Source organism: Cyprinodon tularosa, unplaced genomic scaffold, assembly GCF_016077235.1.
Source record: "Cyprinodon tularosa strain WSP-4 unplaced genomic scaffold, ASM1607723v1 ctg272, whole genome shotgun sequence".
Taxonomy (NCBI): domain Eukaryota; kingdom Metazoa; phylum Chordata; class Actinopteri; order Cyprinodontiformes; family Cyprinodontidae; genus Cyprinodon; species Cyprinodon tularosa.
In genome coordinates this window covers 1,083,035-1,102,251 of record NW_024038977.1, presented here as the reverse complement: position 1 = coordinate 1,102,251, position 19,217 = coordinate 1,083,035, and the positions used below count along the sequence as shown (strand labels likewise).

The following is a 19,217-nucleotide window of genomic DNA, read 5'->3' as shown; positions in this document are numbered from 1 at the left end:
CTGACCTACAAAGTGGCAGAGATAGAGCTGGAGCTCATACATGTCCACAGTCTAAGGTGGAGCTGGAGGAATCCCCTCTGCAGAGCTCTGAAATATGGCTGAATTCCAGAAGGCTTTCACACACACACAAAAACCCCAATGTCAAAGTCACTGAGTCTCCTCCTCTCCCCAGTGAATTGCAGATGTCTGCCAGTGGAAACAGTCTAATGAGCCGCTCTGTTGCTCCTCCGTAAAAGATCTGGACATTTGACTTTAACCTTTTCTTTTTGGCTCCCGAACATTTAAAAGCTTTTTTGTTTACACTTTACTTTATATTGGCTCTCTGTTTTTGTGAAACATTTTTAAATAGAAAAGTTATCTCTAAACAAGGACTGAAAGAAGGAAGGATGGATGAAAGGAAGGATGGTGGGTAGGAAGGGAGTAAGGAAGAAAAGATAGATCGAGGGAGGGTACGTAGGGAGTAAGTAAGTACGGAAGGAAGTACAGAAGGAAGGATGGTGGGTAGGAGGAGAGTAAGGAAGAAAGGACGGATGGAAGGAAAGATGGTGGGTAGAAAGGGAGTAAGGAAGAATGGTAGGTGCGGAGTAAGTAAGTAGGGAAGGAAGATAGGAAGCACAAAAGGAAGGAAGGAAGGAAGGAAGGAAGGAAGGAAGGAAGGAAGGAAGGAAGGAAGGAGGCATGGTAGGTAGGGAGTAAGTAAGTACGGAAGGAAGGATAGTGGGTAGGAAGGGAGTAAGGAAGAATGGTAGGTATGCAGTAAGTATGTAGGGAAGGAAGGAAGGAAGGAAGGAAGGAAGGAAGGAAGGAAGGAAGGAAGGAAGGAAGGAAGGAAGGAAGGAAGGAAGGAAGGAAGGAAGGAAGGAAGGAAGGAAGGAAGGAAGGAAGGAAGGAAACTAAAATCTTTTTACTTTCACCTGGACTGCTCAAATGCTTAAAAATGATTAACTTTTCCAGAATGCAAAGGAAGCCTGACTCAGGTATGTTTGTCTAAAACCAAAACACACAGTAAGTTTTTCGGAAATGTTGAGGAGTAAATAGGAACTAGCTCATAGCAGGTTTTCTGTTGGGTGGTCTGCCACGCCACGGAGTCCCTTCCAGCCTCCACTGTATGAATGTGAAGGTGGAGGGTGAGGGGGTGTCTGTCAGGAGCCACCTTATGCTGTATATGAGTAAATATTTACATGCCCACATTTATTTGCACATTTTTGAGGGCATCCTGTTTACCTCAGAGTGTCAGTGTGAGGAAGTTTCCAACAAAGTGCCAGCAGTTTGCCTTCATGTTTGCACACACTGTTTACTGAGAACATATGAATTAACGCTGCAGTGTGTGTCTGTTACCTTCAGCTTGGGTGGCCACTTTGAGCGCTGCTGAGCTCTCGCCCTGCCCGTTGCTGTTGTGTGGCACCACCCTGAAGCGATATTTGGTGTCTGGCATCAGATTCTGGATGGTGACTTGCATCTCTCCTGGTCGGCTGGTGTTCACCATTCGCTCCCTGATTTGGAAAGAGAAAAAAATTACTGAGATTTTAATGAAATTAACAAAACAAAAAAAAACTAAAAACGTTTATTTAATACATTTTTTCATCTTTGAGATGAAATTGATTAATCTTTTAATAATGATGTTGTTCTATAACAACAACATAAATGTTTGAGGCAAAAAGATTCAGGCATCTGTGTTGCCTCAATATAATAACCCGAGGCAACACTGCATCTTTTGCTACCCTTCAAAATAGGAAACATAAGAGATCATATTAATGTAATAGATCTTAATGAATCAAGAAATCTTCTATAAGAGAAAAGTAAAAAAAAAAAAAAAAAAGGTTATTGCCTTAATTTCCTTGCCAACAACAAAAATTTCTAAAACAACTGGAACTGAGATGAGTCTGGTCTAAACCAGGGGTCTGCAGGACTACATGATTTTTTTTATAAAACACAACCTATTTCTGCCATAGGAAATATGTTTTCATTTCAATCAAACAATAATTTATGTGCCTTTTTTGCTGTTTGCATCGCTCATACAAGCTTACTTTCCAAAAGAAGATTTGCTATTTTTCTACTATGTCAGACTCGCCACCAGTAAGTAAACTCGTGGGGACGAGCACATAGGACGTTACGTAAACATATTACCAGAATGATTGACAATTAGGACCACTTATTTAGATGGTCCACCCAGAAAAAAAATCATCCTCTTCTATTGCTTTAAAATGAGGGAAAATATAACATAATTCTTCAGATGAAAAAAGGATTTTCTTTTATAGGATATTATTTAATGTAAAATCATCATAATAAATAAAAAACATAATTCTTTCGTGAGAATTCATTTCAATAAGACTGGTATTTGTTATCATACTGCAGTCGTTTTTTCTTTATATCCTTTTTAGCCACTATTAAGAGCCACTCTATAGGGTCCAAATAGCCACATGTGGGTCCGGAACTGGAAGTTACAAACCCCTGATCTACACAAGACCCATGTTGATCTTTTCAACCGAGATGGAGATAGTAAAGATCATTTTATTATATAAAGAAAATCTAAAACTTACTGTCATTAGCATTTATTTATGTTGTTTTACTTGAAAACTAGCTTCAACATTCCTGGTTTGACACATCTCCTCAATCATCTTATATCCTACTTTGAATACAGGAGCAAAAGAGCATTATTAAAAGGATTTATGTTAAAAACCATCGATAAAACCTCTCATAGCTGACACATCCATCTAAAAAAAAGAGAAAACGATGACTGTACAGATTTCCAGCAGAAAGTCGCTGACACCCTCCACAAAAGGAAACAGTTAAAGAGGCGTGCTGTTTACAGAGTGCTGTATCAGAGCATATCAATGCAACATTGTGTGAAAAAAAAGGTCTATGGGAAACGGGGATTATCACACAGATGTAATCTCACGGATTTGAGGAGAAGAGGAGAAGGACAGAATCCAAGTTGCCTGAGGTGTGTTGTTAAGCTTGATACCTAATACTTGATCTTATGTAGTAGGAGTTTCTGAGAAGCTTATTTTTTCATTAGCTGTAAGCCATAATAATCCAGATAATTAGAAAATAAACTATTTCAGTCTGACAATCTGGGCAATTAATCTAAAGAAGTTTATTATCCTGAATTGGAGGCACTGAAAAAAATTTTACTAAAATCCACCTGTACTTTAATCCCATTAGTGTTCAAAATGCCTCTCATTAAAAGCCTGCTCTTATGGCTGCAGAGCATTAGTCACTGTTGTACCTGCTGGTGCCCTCCTGACTGTAGAACACAGAGTAGGTCAGCTCATCTCCGTGCGGCTCCGCCGGCTGGCGCCAGGTCAGCTTGATGAAGCGGGTGGAGACCAGGGAGGCCACGACGTCTCGCGGCGCAGAGGGGGTGGGCCCCGCTGGGGCGGCTATGCCTCCAGAGCCTGCTGTTACATGGTCAGTAGTGTTAGGAGTCAGTGAAGGGGGAGGGAAGGCGGGCAGGGCTACGTCTTCAGGGTCGGGAGGGGGAGAAGGTCAGAGGGAAGATGGACAGAAATATTGCATCCAAATGGACAGGTTGAAGGAGGAGAGGAGTTGGAATGGAAAATGACAATGACACGAAAGAAAGAAAGGAAGGAAGGAAGGAAACAAAAACAGAAAAAACAAAATAACAACGTAACGAAAAGGACTCTTGGCATGACAAGGAACCACAGAAATAAAACAGTTCTACTGCACTCACAGAGCTGACAAAAGCACAATACAAGGGAGACTAAACATGCAAATCCACACACAGCTCTCTAGTGCAAGGGTAACAGGAGCAAAACACGTCAGAGTGCCAATCATTTGTGTGCTGAAATGATTGGTTTGCATGTTTTTCAACACATTCTCTCAGATAGTAGACTTTCCTCTGAACTAAAGCGTCACGTAAACTCTCCATTCTAGATCTCAACCTAACGTCCCCATTGTGCAATCTGAAAAAACAGATGAGGTACCGTCACGTTCCACAGCCAAAGCCACAGAAATGTTTGTAATTTTATAAGTTTTTTTCTTCTTCCTTTTTTGGAAGAACAAACTGTGGTCATACTCTGCAAGATCTGCTTTCCATTTGCTTGGCAAGTGTGCGAAACAAGACCCTTTAGAGAAAAACGTCAGTCTGTATGACATTTCCATTTGTTTGGAGGTCAGGGAAATCAACCGGAGGGCAGAGCTGGAATAAAGAATCAGAAAGCAGCCAGCGTGGTGTTAAAGCTGTATTATTACTGCTGAAAATGGTGCCGAGATGCAAAGAGGCCGCTGGCGCATTTATTTGTCGCATCATGCTGACAACCCGCTAATTTGGCTTTCACTATTTGTTTACTTTTCAATTTCTCCGAGCTTGCTGCCTCTGTGATTGAACCAATATGAGAGCTTTTCCTTCATGCATGATTTCTGAACATTAAAACTAAAGAAAAAAACCCAGCAAACAATAAGTGAGGGATTGAGTTCCTGCTGCGCGTGTTTTGACACTTTATTTTTGCGCTCCATGTGGAGAATTTCATTGTTAAAAAGGCAGTAGAGCCTTTGCCAACAAAGGTGCAACATAAGCCCAAATCACCACCCCTCCATTACCATGCTTAAAAGCTGATGTGAGATCACAAACCCCAACCATTACTAAGTTTAAGATGAAGCTCCAGGGTTGATTTGTTGGGAATCTAATCCTGGGTAGATTCAGCAGCTGGTTTAGGTACCAGATGTGCACTGGTGGTTAGATCTACTCGGGGGCCCTGTCCTTTCTTTTGACATCATCATACGGCAACTCCACTCGGACAAAATGTATTGCACCCGTTTCTTAAGAATCAGATCTCTTTTAGAATCTAAACATATTATTACCCATATTTGCTATTATTTTATATTTCATTGGTGATCTAAAGTAGACGTAGAAAATAATCATTGTCAGTTTTGAAGGAAATTAATGCCTTCTAAGACAGACTGAGCTCTGCCATTTAATAAGGTGACACAAAAACTCTCATCTTATTTTTATTCTTTTTATTAAGATCTAAGGGGAAGGGAGGGACAAACTGAACATCTTAAGAATGAATTTTGTAAAGATTTTAGATAAAGAAAACAGTTCTTCTACTTGTAGAAAATGAACGGCTGTTGTTGACATGAAGTTATAAGTAGTATAGCTTAATATGGCTAACTGACCTGGATAAAACAGGCTAACCTGTTAACTACTGAGCACAGCTAGCCACAGCGCTAGCCCTTTATATCATGGTCTTGAAGTTACTTTGTTTACTTTGTTCACCATAAAAGATTTTTTCAGTTTTGTTATCCATCAGGTAACAAACTGATCATACTTCAAACTTCATCGGCTATTAGACACGCTAATGTTACAGATGGTCCCAACTCTGCAAACTGACGCTACATTATGTTATTATTGTTGCCTGGACAACCACAACGTTTTAGGTCATGTGCCAATGTTCAGCGATACATATAGGGCAACGTCACTGCATCTGACCACCCAAGCAGATCTGGTACCTACACAGGCATTACCACTCTTCCAAGATTACTAGAAAGCAACCACCACTTCATTATAGACCCTTAGGTGGTCACGCTTTATGATCAATCAAGTGAACATGAGTAGCAGCACATGCCTTTACTTTTATAAACACATATTTTCCATTTTAGTTCTGTTTATTTGACAATAAATGATGTCCAACTTAAGGCAAAATTTAAGAGTTTTTTTGTGTATGTCCTAATATATAATTCCCTAGAACTGTTCATTGGTGTAGTTTCACCATGAGTATTCTTTGAGCTCTAGTCGCTCTGCTGTTTTAGCTTTGCCTAATGACAATAATAAATGCTTAAAAAGCAGCAGGTAGAATATAAGGAAAAAAATAAAATTCAACTTTATTGTCAATACACTGTCAGAAGAACAAAGCAACGAAATGAACTCTGCATTTAACCCATCCCCTTGGGGAACAGTGGGCGGCCATTGTGTGGCGCCTGGGGAGCATTATGGGGTTAAAGGTCTTTGTCAGAGACACAGAGTGACTGACTGTGGGAATGAGTGGGGCTTGAACTCAGAACCTCTGGGACCCAAGCGTAATGCTCTAACCGCTAGGTACTAAGGTTCAACTGCACGGTTCAGGCCAAACAGGAGCAGCTAGCCCATGTTTAAACAGAAGAAAAGACATTCTGCACAATATTTTCCTACATCTCAGTCTATCAAGAATGTCCGAAAAATCCCCCCACAAAAAAAACTGCCTTTAAGGTATAAGACTGCAGCACCCTTCATCCAGCATGGCAGGGAAGGATGACAGCAGTTAACAACCTAAGAGTTCTAAGTCAGCACTCCAGCCTCAGAGCCACTGTTTCATTTCAAATCCTGTTTGCTGGCATTCAGCCAACGACAATGCAAAACACATTTTCAGCCTAATACTTTGTGACTGCGGCGTAAATGACCAGATGCTAAGTAATTATCTTCAACTAGACAGCTTTATACACACACACGCACACTCTCCTACAATAGTACAAAGCGACCTGACCCGAACTGCGCTCATGGCATAAACAAAATCTCACAGCCTGTGTTTGGTGACAGGAAAGCACTTCCTTTATTTGGAAAAATATTACAGCCAGAAATGCAGCTGGTATTTGCTGATTGAAGGAAGAAGTCACAGAAAAGGCCGCCAACACAGGAGAGGAGCTGATGGGGGAGAAACGAAGGTGAACTTCATGGAGCGCTGGGCAACTTCTTAGAAAAACTTCAACCTTTATCACCAACCACTTTTAAAATGCAGTATATATTTGAATGCAATCATAAAAGAATCGGAAGGTGGAAGGATAAAGAGAATTTTAAGTGCAAACGGCGGATGTGGCTTCAAAAATTCAAGCAGCATAAACGAGCTGCAGGCAAGGTTTCTCTGAACACTGTGGGGTTCGGAAAAAAGGCTGGTGGAGAGTTTGAGATGCAGATGACGTTGACAATGAAGACAGTCAGAGTATGCTAATCCTGCTAAGTCCTTGACAGCTACTGTATGAGCTGTGCTTCTGCTAATAAATAAATTAAGAACGGAAGAGAGGGCTGGTAATGAACACATTAAGTGCCTTTGCTAAAATATTCTTAGTCTTGGAAGTCTGTCACTTCTTTTCCACATTGCAGTCACAAGCCTATTTACATCATTGGGATGTTTTTTTTTTTGACATACTAGATAGATTTCTATGCAGAAGAAAGATAAAAAGAAATATAAAAACAAAAACATTTTTTTTTTAGCTTAAAGTCTAAAGCAGGGGTCACCAACCTTTTTAGGAGGGCTACTTCATGGATACAAATACTGACCTCTGACCTGGAGGGATCAGGGTTCGCCTAAATGTCACACATAATAAAACTGATTTTTTATTGTTTCTTTTATTTCTAACCTCCTTTTAGGTATTGTCATTTTAAAATCTATAAATGCCTAAATGCTCTATATGATTAATATGAAGAAATGCTTGATAAATCATTAAAAAAAGAGCAACAGAATAAAATATGCTGGGGAAGATTTCAGTCATCCAGGTCATAGTCATTCCGAAAAAGTTAAAAAACATTCCACTGGACTTTGTATCAATGTTTGAAGACGTTTCGTTTCCCATCCAGGAAGCTTTTTCAATTCAAAACATCAGAAATAGGGTTGTGTTTGAGGTTTTATAGAGTGGATCAAGAACAAAGCCTTGTTTTGGCTTAGAAAAACAGGCAAATTTAACCTGATGAATGGCTCCGCCCCTTTAGGAATAGGGGTCGTTTGGGTTATTTGTTAGCCTGCAATGCCCCAATACCCATTTATGTCTCTGAAAGAGGGGTCATTATTGGGAATTGTTGGCTTGGATGAACAGGCGAGATGTTCTGGTCCTTTGTAAGTGGGTTGGGGTTGTCCACCATACAGGGGGTGAGGGTCTATAAAGCCTGAAACTCAAAGCTGACATTTTGAATTGAAAAAGCTTCCTGGATGGGAAGCAAAACATCTTCAAACTTGGAAAAAAAAGTTCAGTGGATTGTTTTTTAAACTTTGGAACAGAATAAAATAAATCTTGTATTCTTTGTAAATTTTGTTGTAAGTTTTTCTGTTTTCACAAGACCCTGAGGGCACCTCATGTGAACCTTGAGGGCCCCTTGGTGGCTGTTGGCATCACGTTGAAAAAGAGGCTTTGTGCTAAAAAAAAAAAGAGTTCCTATGAAGTTTCTCATCACAGAACAATTAACATAGTTAAGCTAAAATCGCCCTCCTTTAAGCAAATACTGTATAACAAACATTCAAATCAATGTGAGATCAGACAAGATGGCTGAAGGGAACTCTGAAACAGGCAATCCCTCCAAGCAGCTTCCATATTCCTACACCTCGTCACTTGATGGTAATTGACACGCAGTGCTGTTTTTCTGTGTCCTTCCCACAATCTGTCTTGTACATGCACGCCTGGGATTGTTACAGTAAGGAGGTGTCTGCCTCCCGCTGCTGTTACTGAGCTCTGTTCATAGCTGATTAATGGTGTCATTAGTCTCTGTGCCAGAGGTAATGAATTATAGGCATTAAGGCTTAATGAGGAAGGTTACTCTGGATCTGAATACTAAATCTGAAGTACATATAACAGTTGGGACAAAGATGTGCAAAGAAGCATATTTGTTTTGATATTCAATGAAAGTAAAACCAAAAATAAAACCTAAAACTTTAAGGAAAAAGTTCCAATTAGAGTCTGTAGTTTCTAACTTCTGGTAAGGATATCTCATCTACTCATCCACAGATAAAATAGTCACTCCAGGAATCTGGCTTAGATTAAGCACTTCTATCAGGAGAGGATACATTTATAACACACATATGCAATCATGGTAAAATGAAAAAAAAAAAAGTACTTTTAATTAAGTACTGAAAGTATGCATGCATTGTTTAAACTAGAAAATATAAATATTTATAACATTTCGACAGGATCCATAGTTTTGCATTAATTATTAAATTGGTTTGGGATTAATAGGTTAAATATTGGTCATCAGCATCTGAGCTAATGCTAATTCTGATGCTAATTCCTTCGTCTGTACCCAACGACCAGACCTTTATTTTTGCACACAGAAGATCAACCATATAAATTATAAAGAAATGTAGGCCAGCTTTCAAACATGTTAGTGGAAGGATGATGATTTGGGCCTCACAGCCACAGGACCTCAGCATATCGCAGTGTATTGATTGTGACCTACTCTGTATACCACAGTATTCCAAAATACAAATTCAGAGGCGGCTGGTCAAAAGGGGGCGCTAGGGCGCCGCCCACCCACCCGATGACCCTAATTAAAACATTATATAAATATATAAATATTAATATTTTAAAATATATAGATATTTATTTTTTAGATATGCAAGTAATCTTTAATGACAAGTAAAGCATCATTCCATATTTCATTGGATTGGTGACATATTTCTGCCGAAGGGTGCAAAAATGTAAAGTTTGTACATGTGCAGTAGCTCCTCTACAATAATTAGAAGAGAGCTCTAGCTGACAGGAAGTATATTTGGTCATCACCTCCTGCCACAGCAACGAAGTTTTGCGGGTGATTGACAGGTCGAGTCGCAGAAGTGAGAGAAGCATTAGAGAAAGAGAAAAATGGTGCAAGAAACGTCCTTTTCCAGGACCTGGTTTGGCTACAAGCTTGGCTAACTGCATGCAGCAAGGCTAATGCTTTATCTTGCTTTCCCTGACTCCTTTTTCAAGTGTCAGGATCTGACCCAGCATGGATAAAGACAGGTAGGACTGATTTAAAGAACTTTTTAGAAAAGGCAACAAAGCATGATCAATCTGGGATTCACATGGAAAATAACAATATAGTGTACTTTTTCAAGATGTTTGTTAATTTGCACAGTTGCTCTTAAATAAACACATTCTCAGAAAAGAAATAGTTTTTATATATTAAAAAATATATAGCTGACTAGTAGCTTCTCCATTATTAGACTGATACATTATTTTTTCTGGTTTGTGACACCATATTGGACCATGCAAAACACAGATTTACCTTCACAAAGCCTCAGAAGGTCAAGATTTATGTACAAAAAATAAACATGTATATGAAATTTTGTTTTTATAATGCTTTTTGTTGTTGGCATGAAACATGGCTGCACAGCAATTAAGCAACAGTTCATTAAGACAGGTGTGCATCATTTCAAAAGCTATAAAATGTCCGCGAATGTTGTTTTTTAATATAATTAAAACAATTTTGAAACCTGGTAAAGACCAGATCCCTTTTATCATGATCAAAACCATAAAACTGAAGAACATTTTCTGATAAGAGCCTGATCCAGAACTGTATCTACAGATAGTCGTTCCCAGACGATTCAGCAGGCTGTGCCATGCTCTTGCTAAATGGGTTTCTTCTCAGGACTGATTCACTTGTCTAAATGTGGTACGGTAATGAAGATGGTGTCGGAGACAGATGTAGCACAATGCTAATGGTCCATTACTGCGTCAGTACTTTATCCTCCGGAGAAAAGAGGACTGAACAGAGCGAAAGAAAGTGCGTTACACTTTCAAAAGGCCCGGTCCTCGCAGAGTGCTGGAAGAGCCAACACAAAGAAGACGGTCAATTAAAACTGTCAGCCTGCCGTCACATTCGCCTCTCTCTGTCTACAGTAGCTGGTTGGATTTCCACTGGAACATTCAGGAACGGAATAAAAAGCTAAATAAATCAGATGAAAGTGTCAGGCTTTGTCATATTCAGTGCAAACATCTGATAGTTCCATAATGACAAGGCTAATGGTGCTTGTCTGAGCTCGCAAGCAATTACAGGGAAATCCTGGATTTCTGCGAGACAAGAAGAATCAGCTTAGAAAGATTTTTTTTTTTTTTTTTTATCCAAATGTAAATGAATCAGAAACAGGAACTAAGCACTTGGGTTTTTCTTCATCACAGGAATGTGTGGGAGATAATTGTTAGTTTATTATGGAAACTGCACACAACTATGCTTGTCTTATTTCATTCTTTCTCAGCCGTCTTGTTTATCTCCACTCTGTAAAGAAAGGAGAGAAGAGATGGGGAAGTCTGACAGCTATTGACATGAAAGCTGCTGCTTAATGCGCAGACAAACAAAACCAAGTCGGAAAGAGAAGAAAAATGCGTCGAGCAAAGGCGAAACCAGAGGTGAGGAGCAAAATGAGGGACGCCAAGAAAAAGCAAGACGTGGTATGTCTTTTTCCCTGCATCTTTTCTTTGCTGTGACAAAAATCATTTTTAGGCTAAACGTTTGCTTCATGATCAACAAAGTAACACGAAAAACGAAGATGTGATACACCCACCGATAAGGAAAGTTATAATCATCAACTAAAGTTCTCTTTGTATAGGACTAACTAAGGCCTTATTCAGAAATCTTATTAGTGGCAAAAGGGGAACTGACAGAGACTCGGTATCAGATTGCTGAAGGGTGGAGGCATATCAGTAGCTGCACACATTCTCTTTTGTTGTGATAATCACCAACAGTCAAGATAAAAGCGACTCAAGTCTCAGAAAAGCTTAAAGTGACAAGGTAGGCTGACTCGCTGACATAATCCAGCAAGGGAAATAAAAAAATAAAAAATAAATCCTGTGTCACACTGACTCGACCAGAATATCAGACCGCATTGTCTGGGCGCCTCAGACATTTCTAAAATAATTTCTGGGGAGAGACAAAAAGGTATAATTCCTGCAGATTTTTATGATCCAGTACTTCCATACTGACTATTAGTAGAGTTTCCATTTAACTTTTGGTGGAAGAGTTCGGGACGGACGGACTGAAGGGGACAAGAATGAACTAATCAAATCTTTGCCACGTACAAAATGAAGATTATAACTGTACATAGCCGGACTACTGGGGAAAACATTAGTTCTGACACGCAACAAATAATTTTAAGGTGTAATAAACTCACACATCATCAATGATAATTATCCTCACAAAGGAAAAGGTAAAAAGGATCAAATTGGTGTTTATTGGCCACATACAACTAGTCTGAAAAAAGTAGTACTACTACACACTGAGGAATAACAAAACGTAGTATGTAGGCCATAATACTATAAGATGAAGGCAGACCCCAAATGTTTTTTGAACGTCCTGGAGTGGATCAGATGTTTTTATTTGTCGCATGGCCCGGGAGACCAAATGTAGCACGAGGGGACCCATCTGATAGAGTTATGAGGATCCTGTGTGCCATGCGGTTCAGTTCTGAATGCCTCAGTCGCCCGATGTGATTTTATTCTCATAAAATTGTTTATTAAACAACTAAACCCCACAGGCCACTTCGTGTTCCCATTTCTGCTTTTACTGCCTTGCAGCAAATTCCTCTTAAATAGGACACTTTATTCAATTTGACATTTATGCAACTTTGATTTCTTTTCCAGATCCAACTTTCTGAGGATGGGGAATGTTCTACATTTGGTTAAGATAAATATTCTCTCTGATAATTGGCTTATATGAGAATAGGCTCTAATACTTTTGGTGGTTCCAGTATTGACATTGGACGTCACACATATTTAAGTTCTTTTGTTTTAGCCTGTGTGCGAAGAGCCAGTCAGTGGCGGACTTAGTGTGCTAAAAACATGGTTGTCTGTGCTTAGTAAAACACATTGGTACCAATTCTGCTGCAAAAAAAAGAAGAATTATGTTTCAGTGCTTTCAGTGAAACATAAAATGCAAATATTTCACTTTAGTGACATGGCTTTCCGCAGAGAGGGAAAAAAACCCCAGAGGCTCCACATATCCCAACACGGACAAAACAAACACCCGTTTGGAGGCGATGGCTCTAATTGAAAGGGGCCAGACACATCAATAATTAATCATCCTTTGTGTGAACATACATCATCCTTTCACCATCAAACATGTGTACCCCCCTCCAATCCTAGAGCCACTGGTGAGTTCATTTGGGCACGACTGCCTTGTTCTCTTCACACCCTCCTGCAACATCTGCTTGCACAGACTGTATGCAAATTAAGATGCAACATAATTCTCCCCTCCCAAGGTTTCAAATATGCATCAAACAGGTCGCCTGATGGACACGCTGTCTCAGAGAACAGGAATGAGGCTCTTTGGGATCACCTTTCAAGCACATCAAAAAAAGAAAAAAACAAAATCTAGAGGAGCTTCACATCTCCAGAGCCGTTAACCCCCAATGCCCATCACTGGAAACGAGCTCTCTCTGCACAGCCTCCAGCCTTTGTATCTTATTACCTTGGAGGTGCACAAATACAATTCAACCTTTCTGAGGGGAACAGAGCAAGCCTGGAATAAAGTAATTGATTTCCCAGAAAGCACTGGGTAACTGTGGATGTGTGAGTACATATAGCAGCAACAATTCACATATAAAATGAGTGGAGCTGAACGACGTTGAAAAGCCCTGAAAAGGTCAAACAGGATGTTTGCAGATGTGAGAGCAGATTTACCTCCTTCTTTGTGGATTCTGTAACAAACAAACAGTCTCACTAATCAGATTCCCACCAATGAAGCGACCTCCCTGGGTTGGACCTACCTAGAAGCTGTTGTTGCACTACGCTTGCATGCAACGGGGTACCGTATCCCACTGTGATCCTACTTCCTGTTCTACTTTTAGCTCATGGAAAGTAGGAGGTTCGGTTGGGCGAGGGGCAGCTGGTGATAACAGGGATAATAAAAAGCTCCAGCTCTTCTGGTGCTGCTCACAGAGGTCAGCTGCCTGCTGCTAAGGGACGGGCGTGAAGGGAAAGTGATGTTTTCGTACCATTTGCCACTTCCAATTACCACACCCAGAGGACCATCCACCACCAAAAAACAACACACAAACATCCTGGATGAGAGTGTGCTAGAGGTGGGCTGGGTTATGCAGGAAATAAAGGGAGACTGCTCCCACAGGTATGCAAACAGTGAAGCCTGACGCTGGTTCTAAAAATGACAACAGCCTTTTGAAAATAGTAAAAACTATTTAACAAAGAGACGATTCAGGTAGCAAGAGTATAGTTACTGGTTTCACTTTTTAGGAAAAGTATTTTTTTTTTTGTTAAATCTTAGGTTATATAAATTAAGAAAGTTTGGGTTTCTTGAATATAAAAAAACAACACATTGTTGTAGGATGGAAGGAAAAATTTGTTAAGTTTAGTGTGTCAGTCTGATGAGATTTATCTAAACTAGCTTTGCACTATTAGAGAGGCCCTTTTTTTTCTTTAGTTTTTATAGATTTTCCTCCATTAAATCCAGATGTGGGGAGTGTACAGTTAAGTTATCCTGTCAATGGATCTTCAAACATAACCTGTAGCTCCTCCACATTTACTATGAACTTATTGGCAACTTGTTTGATTTATGCTCTTCTGGCCTGAACCATTTGGGTGGAAAGTCATGTCTTACTCTTCCCTGACTGTGACTGGCTGGATGTGCTCTCTTCATCCTCTAACATAGCTGCTGGCTCTGAGCACATCTGCCTGGCTGTGTGTTTCCTGGGCGGGGCCGCCTTTTACTTCTTTTTCTATGTCTGCCTCTGTCTCCTTGAACCCCAGTCGGCCTCTGCAGACGGCCGCTCACACTGAGCCTGGTTCTGCTGGAGGTTTCTTCTTGTTAAAGGGAGTTTTTCCTCTGCACTGTCGCTACAAGCATGCTTAGTGTGAGGGATTACCTTCGATTCAATGAGTTTAGATAGAATCAATTTGACCGTATGATCTGATGAACTGTAAAGTGCCTTGAGATGACACGTGTTGTGAATTGGCGCTATATAAATAAATTGAATTGAACTGAATTACTAGGTTATCCAGTAAAGCCTTCATCCATTGACTCAGATACTTGTGTCTCCTCAGTTGCAGCTACTGTTGTTGCTTTTTGCCAAATCCTTAGGTACCACACTTACTCCTGAATCTAATATAATCATTACAGTTAACAGTGGTTAAAGGTTGTGCTCCCCGTAAAACACAACTTTAAAGCTTACTTTTTTGATTTGTAAATTAAAATGTGAAATAGATATTTTTTCTCTGTGTTGAGTTGTTCTGTGTTGGGAGCTGGAGAAATTCCATGTTTCTCCAGCAGAGTCCGCCGTGGATCCTCCTGAGTGAGCCTTCTGCTCAGCTGCAGCCCATCAGATCATCAGAGGATCCACTACATAAGCTGTCTTCAGACCTTGCCTCAACGCCGCAGTGTTGATCCAGTTGGTCAGCGCCTAAGCCTAGACTCTCAGTGAATCTCTGTGACTTTGAATCCAGCCTGGATTCTAACCATTGTCTCTGTCTTCCAGGAAACCAGTTTCTCCTCAGTGGAGCTCAGGAAGAGCTAACCTGCCGAGCCGACCCTCAGAGCCAAACCTGAAGAACCTCAGTAAACTTCCATGCAGCTCGGGACTAAGAGCTGGAAAACTCAAAGCCAAGGTCTGTTCAAAAATAGAAGTAAGACGCTGAAGCAGCTTGCAGACTCTGCTGATCAACTCCTCTCCAGATCCAACAGTGACCCTCTCAAAGCTAACCTCAAGAACCCTCAAGGTACAATCAGTAACAGTCAAGAAAGCAAGCTCCAAAGTGCAACGCTAACTGAACTGTCTCTCACGCAGACTCCGGTGAACCAGTTTCCAGGCCCGAACCAGAACCAGTCATATCAGTGTGCTTGTGATCAAATAAACTTGTTAAACTTTTACTCCTGTGTCCGTCTAGTGGTGTTCTGCATAATTGGGTCACTCTCCGTGCACCCATCATGACATTCTGGAGATGAAAATACAAAAAAGTTTTAAGCTCTAATTTTTGCAGGGCAATATAAAAGCTTAAATTTTTTCTTGCCAAATTGGATTAATTACTTTTTTTTCTTTTGGTCCTTTAAGGCTCATAAAACATGAAAGATTACATGCATTACCTTCCAAAACTAGCTTTTATTTCAGTTATCTCACCTGGGAGGCAACCTTTACTTAAAGGGCAACGAAACTCAAGCAAAAAATGAAAATATAACACACTAAATGTTTGCAGCTAACAGTATCACACAGTGAGGTAGTCCATCAATTATGAGTAGACATGTCAAATAAAAAAGTGATGAACTGATGTAACTCTGACCTTTGGAAGCCCAAGAACTGCATTGGATGGGAAAAAATCCAGATAAATCTTCATGAACAGAAAAATAGAATAATTCATTATTTGGATAAATCACCCAGGCTAGCTCTAATCAAACTAAAAGTGGGAAAACTCAAGGTTAGAACGCTGAGCCTTTTTCAAGGCCATTCTCGTATGAATTCTGCTTTAATATGTGATTTACAGTTAATAAATATCATAAACATATAGACTTTTCACATTCATTAGTGCATAATCTCTACTCATATTTCTTCATATAGGTATACTCAGTGTTAATCAATGTTCCTGCATTTCCTGGAGGTAAAAGTAGCTCCAAAGGCTCCACTTTATCACGTTACACTGGCTGGTAATGAGAAACTCTTTTTTCCCTTTGAGATTCATTTCTATTTCCTCTCTTAATCTATGTATTTCGATGTTTATCATTATGATCTGAAATAAGGAATCTGGGGAATTGTAGGATTTGACAAAAGAAACCCAGATTAACTCTGGGCAGTTTTAAACCAAGAAAAAAAGATTTATTTCTATATTTTTATTCTTCTATAATCTCTGTGTTTAACATCTAACCTATGGAATGAATTATTCCTGCCACATTGAATGATCAATACATACACATTGATCACTTATGCGCTCGTATTTACATACATTCACATAAGAAAACTGAAGGATAGAAAAAGAAAAACCGTCCTAAGCAATTACAGAATAACTGAAATCCTGGATGTGATTTAAAGCAGTCTGTTCCATGTGGTGAATTTCCACTCGACTGTCTGCTGTTCGGGCCAAGCTGACAGTGCCAGCAGAAAACATGGCAGTGACACATTCACAGGCTCACAACGTTGCACGCTGGCTCCTGCTGGCCTGGTTTTGACCCTGCTAGCAGATGATGGAGCACAGCGTATTCCCAGAAGAAGGTCTGCTCTTTTATTCTATGCCGAGTCTGACAGCAGGGTGGGGTCCTTTAGCAGCATATTCCCACTCCTTGATTTAAACTGGGAATACGAACGGTGCTCTCATGTAGTAGGAAAAAAAAAAAACATCCTCAGTGACTTGTCAGTTACAAATCTAGTTTTTTTTTCTCCTTTCTTTGCCTGCAGAAACTGAAAATATTGGTTCTTTGTTGTTTAATCGTGATCTAGTTACATTTTATATAATCTGAATTTGTATTCTCAAGACTAGCAGGTGGGATAGAACACTGACAGCAGAACAGGGACAAAAGAGTCTTTTAAAAGTCTCTTGTTGTATTCAGACTTCAGCGATCCTTCATCATGTCTGTTTGAGGAACAGCAAAAGGAGAATATGAAACTCAGGCATCAAGACATACTTGTACATTAATCCCTCAATGACTGCATAGTAACAAGGGTTTATTGTGAAATATCTAGGTAGCATCTCCTGTGAGCACAAAGTTAAAACTAAATCAAAAGTGCTTGTGTCAGAAACAATGGGTTGTTAATATTTGATTACACCTTAACAGTACAAATTTACTGCAGATATCATGAAGGAAAAATTACAAGTTAAGAATGTGATAACAAGAGGAGCATTGATGGATGCACGGATGGATGCACGGATGGAGGGATGGATGCACGGATGGATGGATGCATGAATGGATGGATGGATGGATACATGGATGGATGCATAAATAGATGGATGCACGGTTGGATGGATGGATGGATGGATGGATGCATAAATGGATGGATGCATGATTGGAAGAATGGATGGATGGATGCATGGATTGATAGATGGATGGATGGATGCACGGATGGATGCATGAATGGATGGATGGATGGATACATGGATGGATGGATGGATGCATAAATAGATGGATGCATGGTTGGATGGATGGATGGATGGATGGATGCATAAATGGATGGATGCATGATTGGAAGAATGGATGGATGGATGCATGAATTGATAGATGGATGGATGGATGCATGATGGATGGGAGGATGGATGACTTATGTCCTTCTTTACCAGAGATGGCAAAAGTACTCACTTTCCGTACTTGAGTAAAAGTACAGATACTTGTGTTAAAAAATACTCTGGTAAAAGTGGAAGTACTGATTAAACTTTTTTACTCAAGTAAAAGTAACAAAGTACAGGCTTGTAAATTTACTTAAAGTATAAAAGTAAAAGTAGAAACCACTTTTTTCATGCCGTTGCATACATTTTAAATGGATGTCTGCCAATAGGACTAGATCTCCGTTGTGTTCATTTTCAATCATCTCGTCGTCCATACTACTATGCTAACGCCACCGCCACCAAGCTGCAATGATTTGCCGCGAATGAATACCGCCGAATCTGTCGATTCATCTTGTAGTGATGCGTCAAATGCAACGTAGATTCCCATCCAATTAGACTGAATTTGGTATTGATGAAGTGAAAAATAATAACGGTAACTCCATTGAAATGATTCAAAACTAAAGTAATGAGCCAATTTTTTAAAATGTAAGGAGTAGAAAGTACAGATATTTGTGTAAAAATGTGAGTAGAAGTAAAAAGTCGCCATAAAAATAAGTAGTAAAGTAAAGTAAAAATATCAGAAAAATCTACTTGAGTACAGTAACGAAGTATTTGTACTTTGTTACTTCCCATCTCTGTTCTTTACACAGTTGCATCAGTGTTTTAAAGCATCAGCTTGACAGAATTTATTTACCGGAGTTAAAGCAGAAAAATTTAGCATTTTCATGGTGACTGTACTGAAACAGTGTCATGCAAAGTTGAAAAAAATGTCATCATCTCTCAGCCATCCATATCTTTAGACTTACATTTTGTTTTGTCATTTTGTACACACAAGTGTACAGCTCTCTGGACTTTTTCATCTTTTAAAGTGTAGCCTTGATAAAGGTAAGCAGCAGTGATAATAAAAACACTGTGATTAAAAAAACACTGGTGAAAAAAAATGATGTAAAATATTGTCTTTTCCTGTACTACAAAAAAAAAAATTCTAAACGTTCAGGACATTTAGGTTGTTGAAAAACATTATTACATTAGAATTTACAGTAAATGACTAATTTTATCGAGTTATTAAATTAGAGTGTGTGAGGCGCTAAGAGTCTCTAATTAGAACCTCTGATTGGTGAATGGACAAAAATAGCAGGTTTAAAGCAGAAACCTAGTAAAGATGTGATAAAGGTTGAAAATATATATTTTTTTCTATTATAATTGCTGTGCAGTGATTAAAGTAAAAAGGGAATAAACCAAAGTACCGGAGAGTAGTGGAGAAAGGAAATGTGACATGAGCGTGA

General features: G+C 39.5%; 1 protein-coding gene across 13 annotated transcripts in view; it reads right to left on the bottom strand.

The window, feature by feature from the left end:
- The window catches only part of neo1a (neogenin 1a), a 241,761-nt gene that overhangs the window by 47,939 nt on the left and 174,605 nt on the right, over nucleotides 1–19,217 (bottom strand). For 11 of the 13 annotated variants that reach the window (XM_038289805.1, XM_038289807.1, XM_038289794.1 and 8 more), the window contains exons 8-9: nucleotides 3,230–3,464; nucleotides 1,339–1,493 (exon numbers count right to left, since the gene is read on the bottom strand). In XM_038289805.1, coding sequence (XP_038145733.1) covers nucleotides 1,339–1,493; nucleotides 3,230–3,464 — 390 coding nt within the window. The remainder of the gene's footprint in view (nucleotides 1–1,338; nucleotides 1,494–3,229; nucleotides 3,465–19,217) is intronic. The other 2 variants (XM_038289800.1, XM_038289803.1) reach the window with 2 other exon arrangements.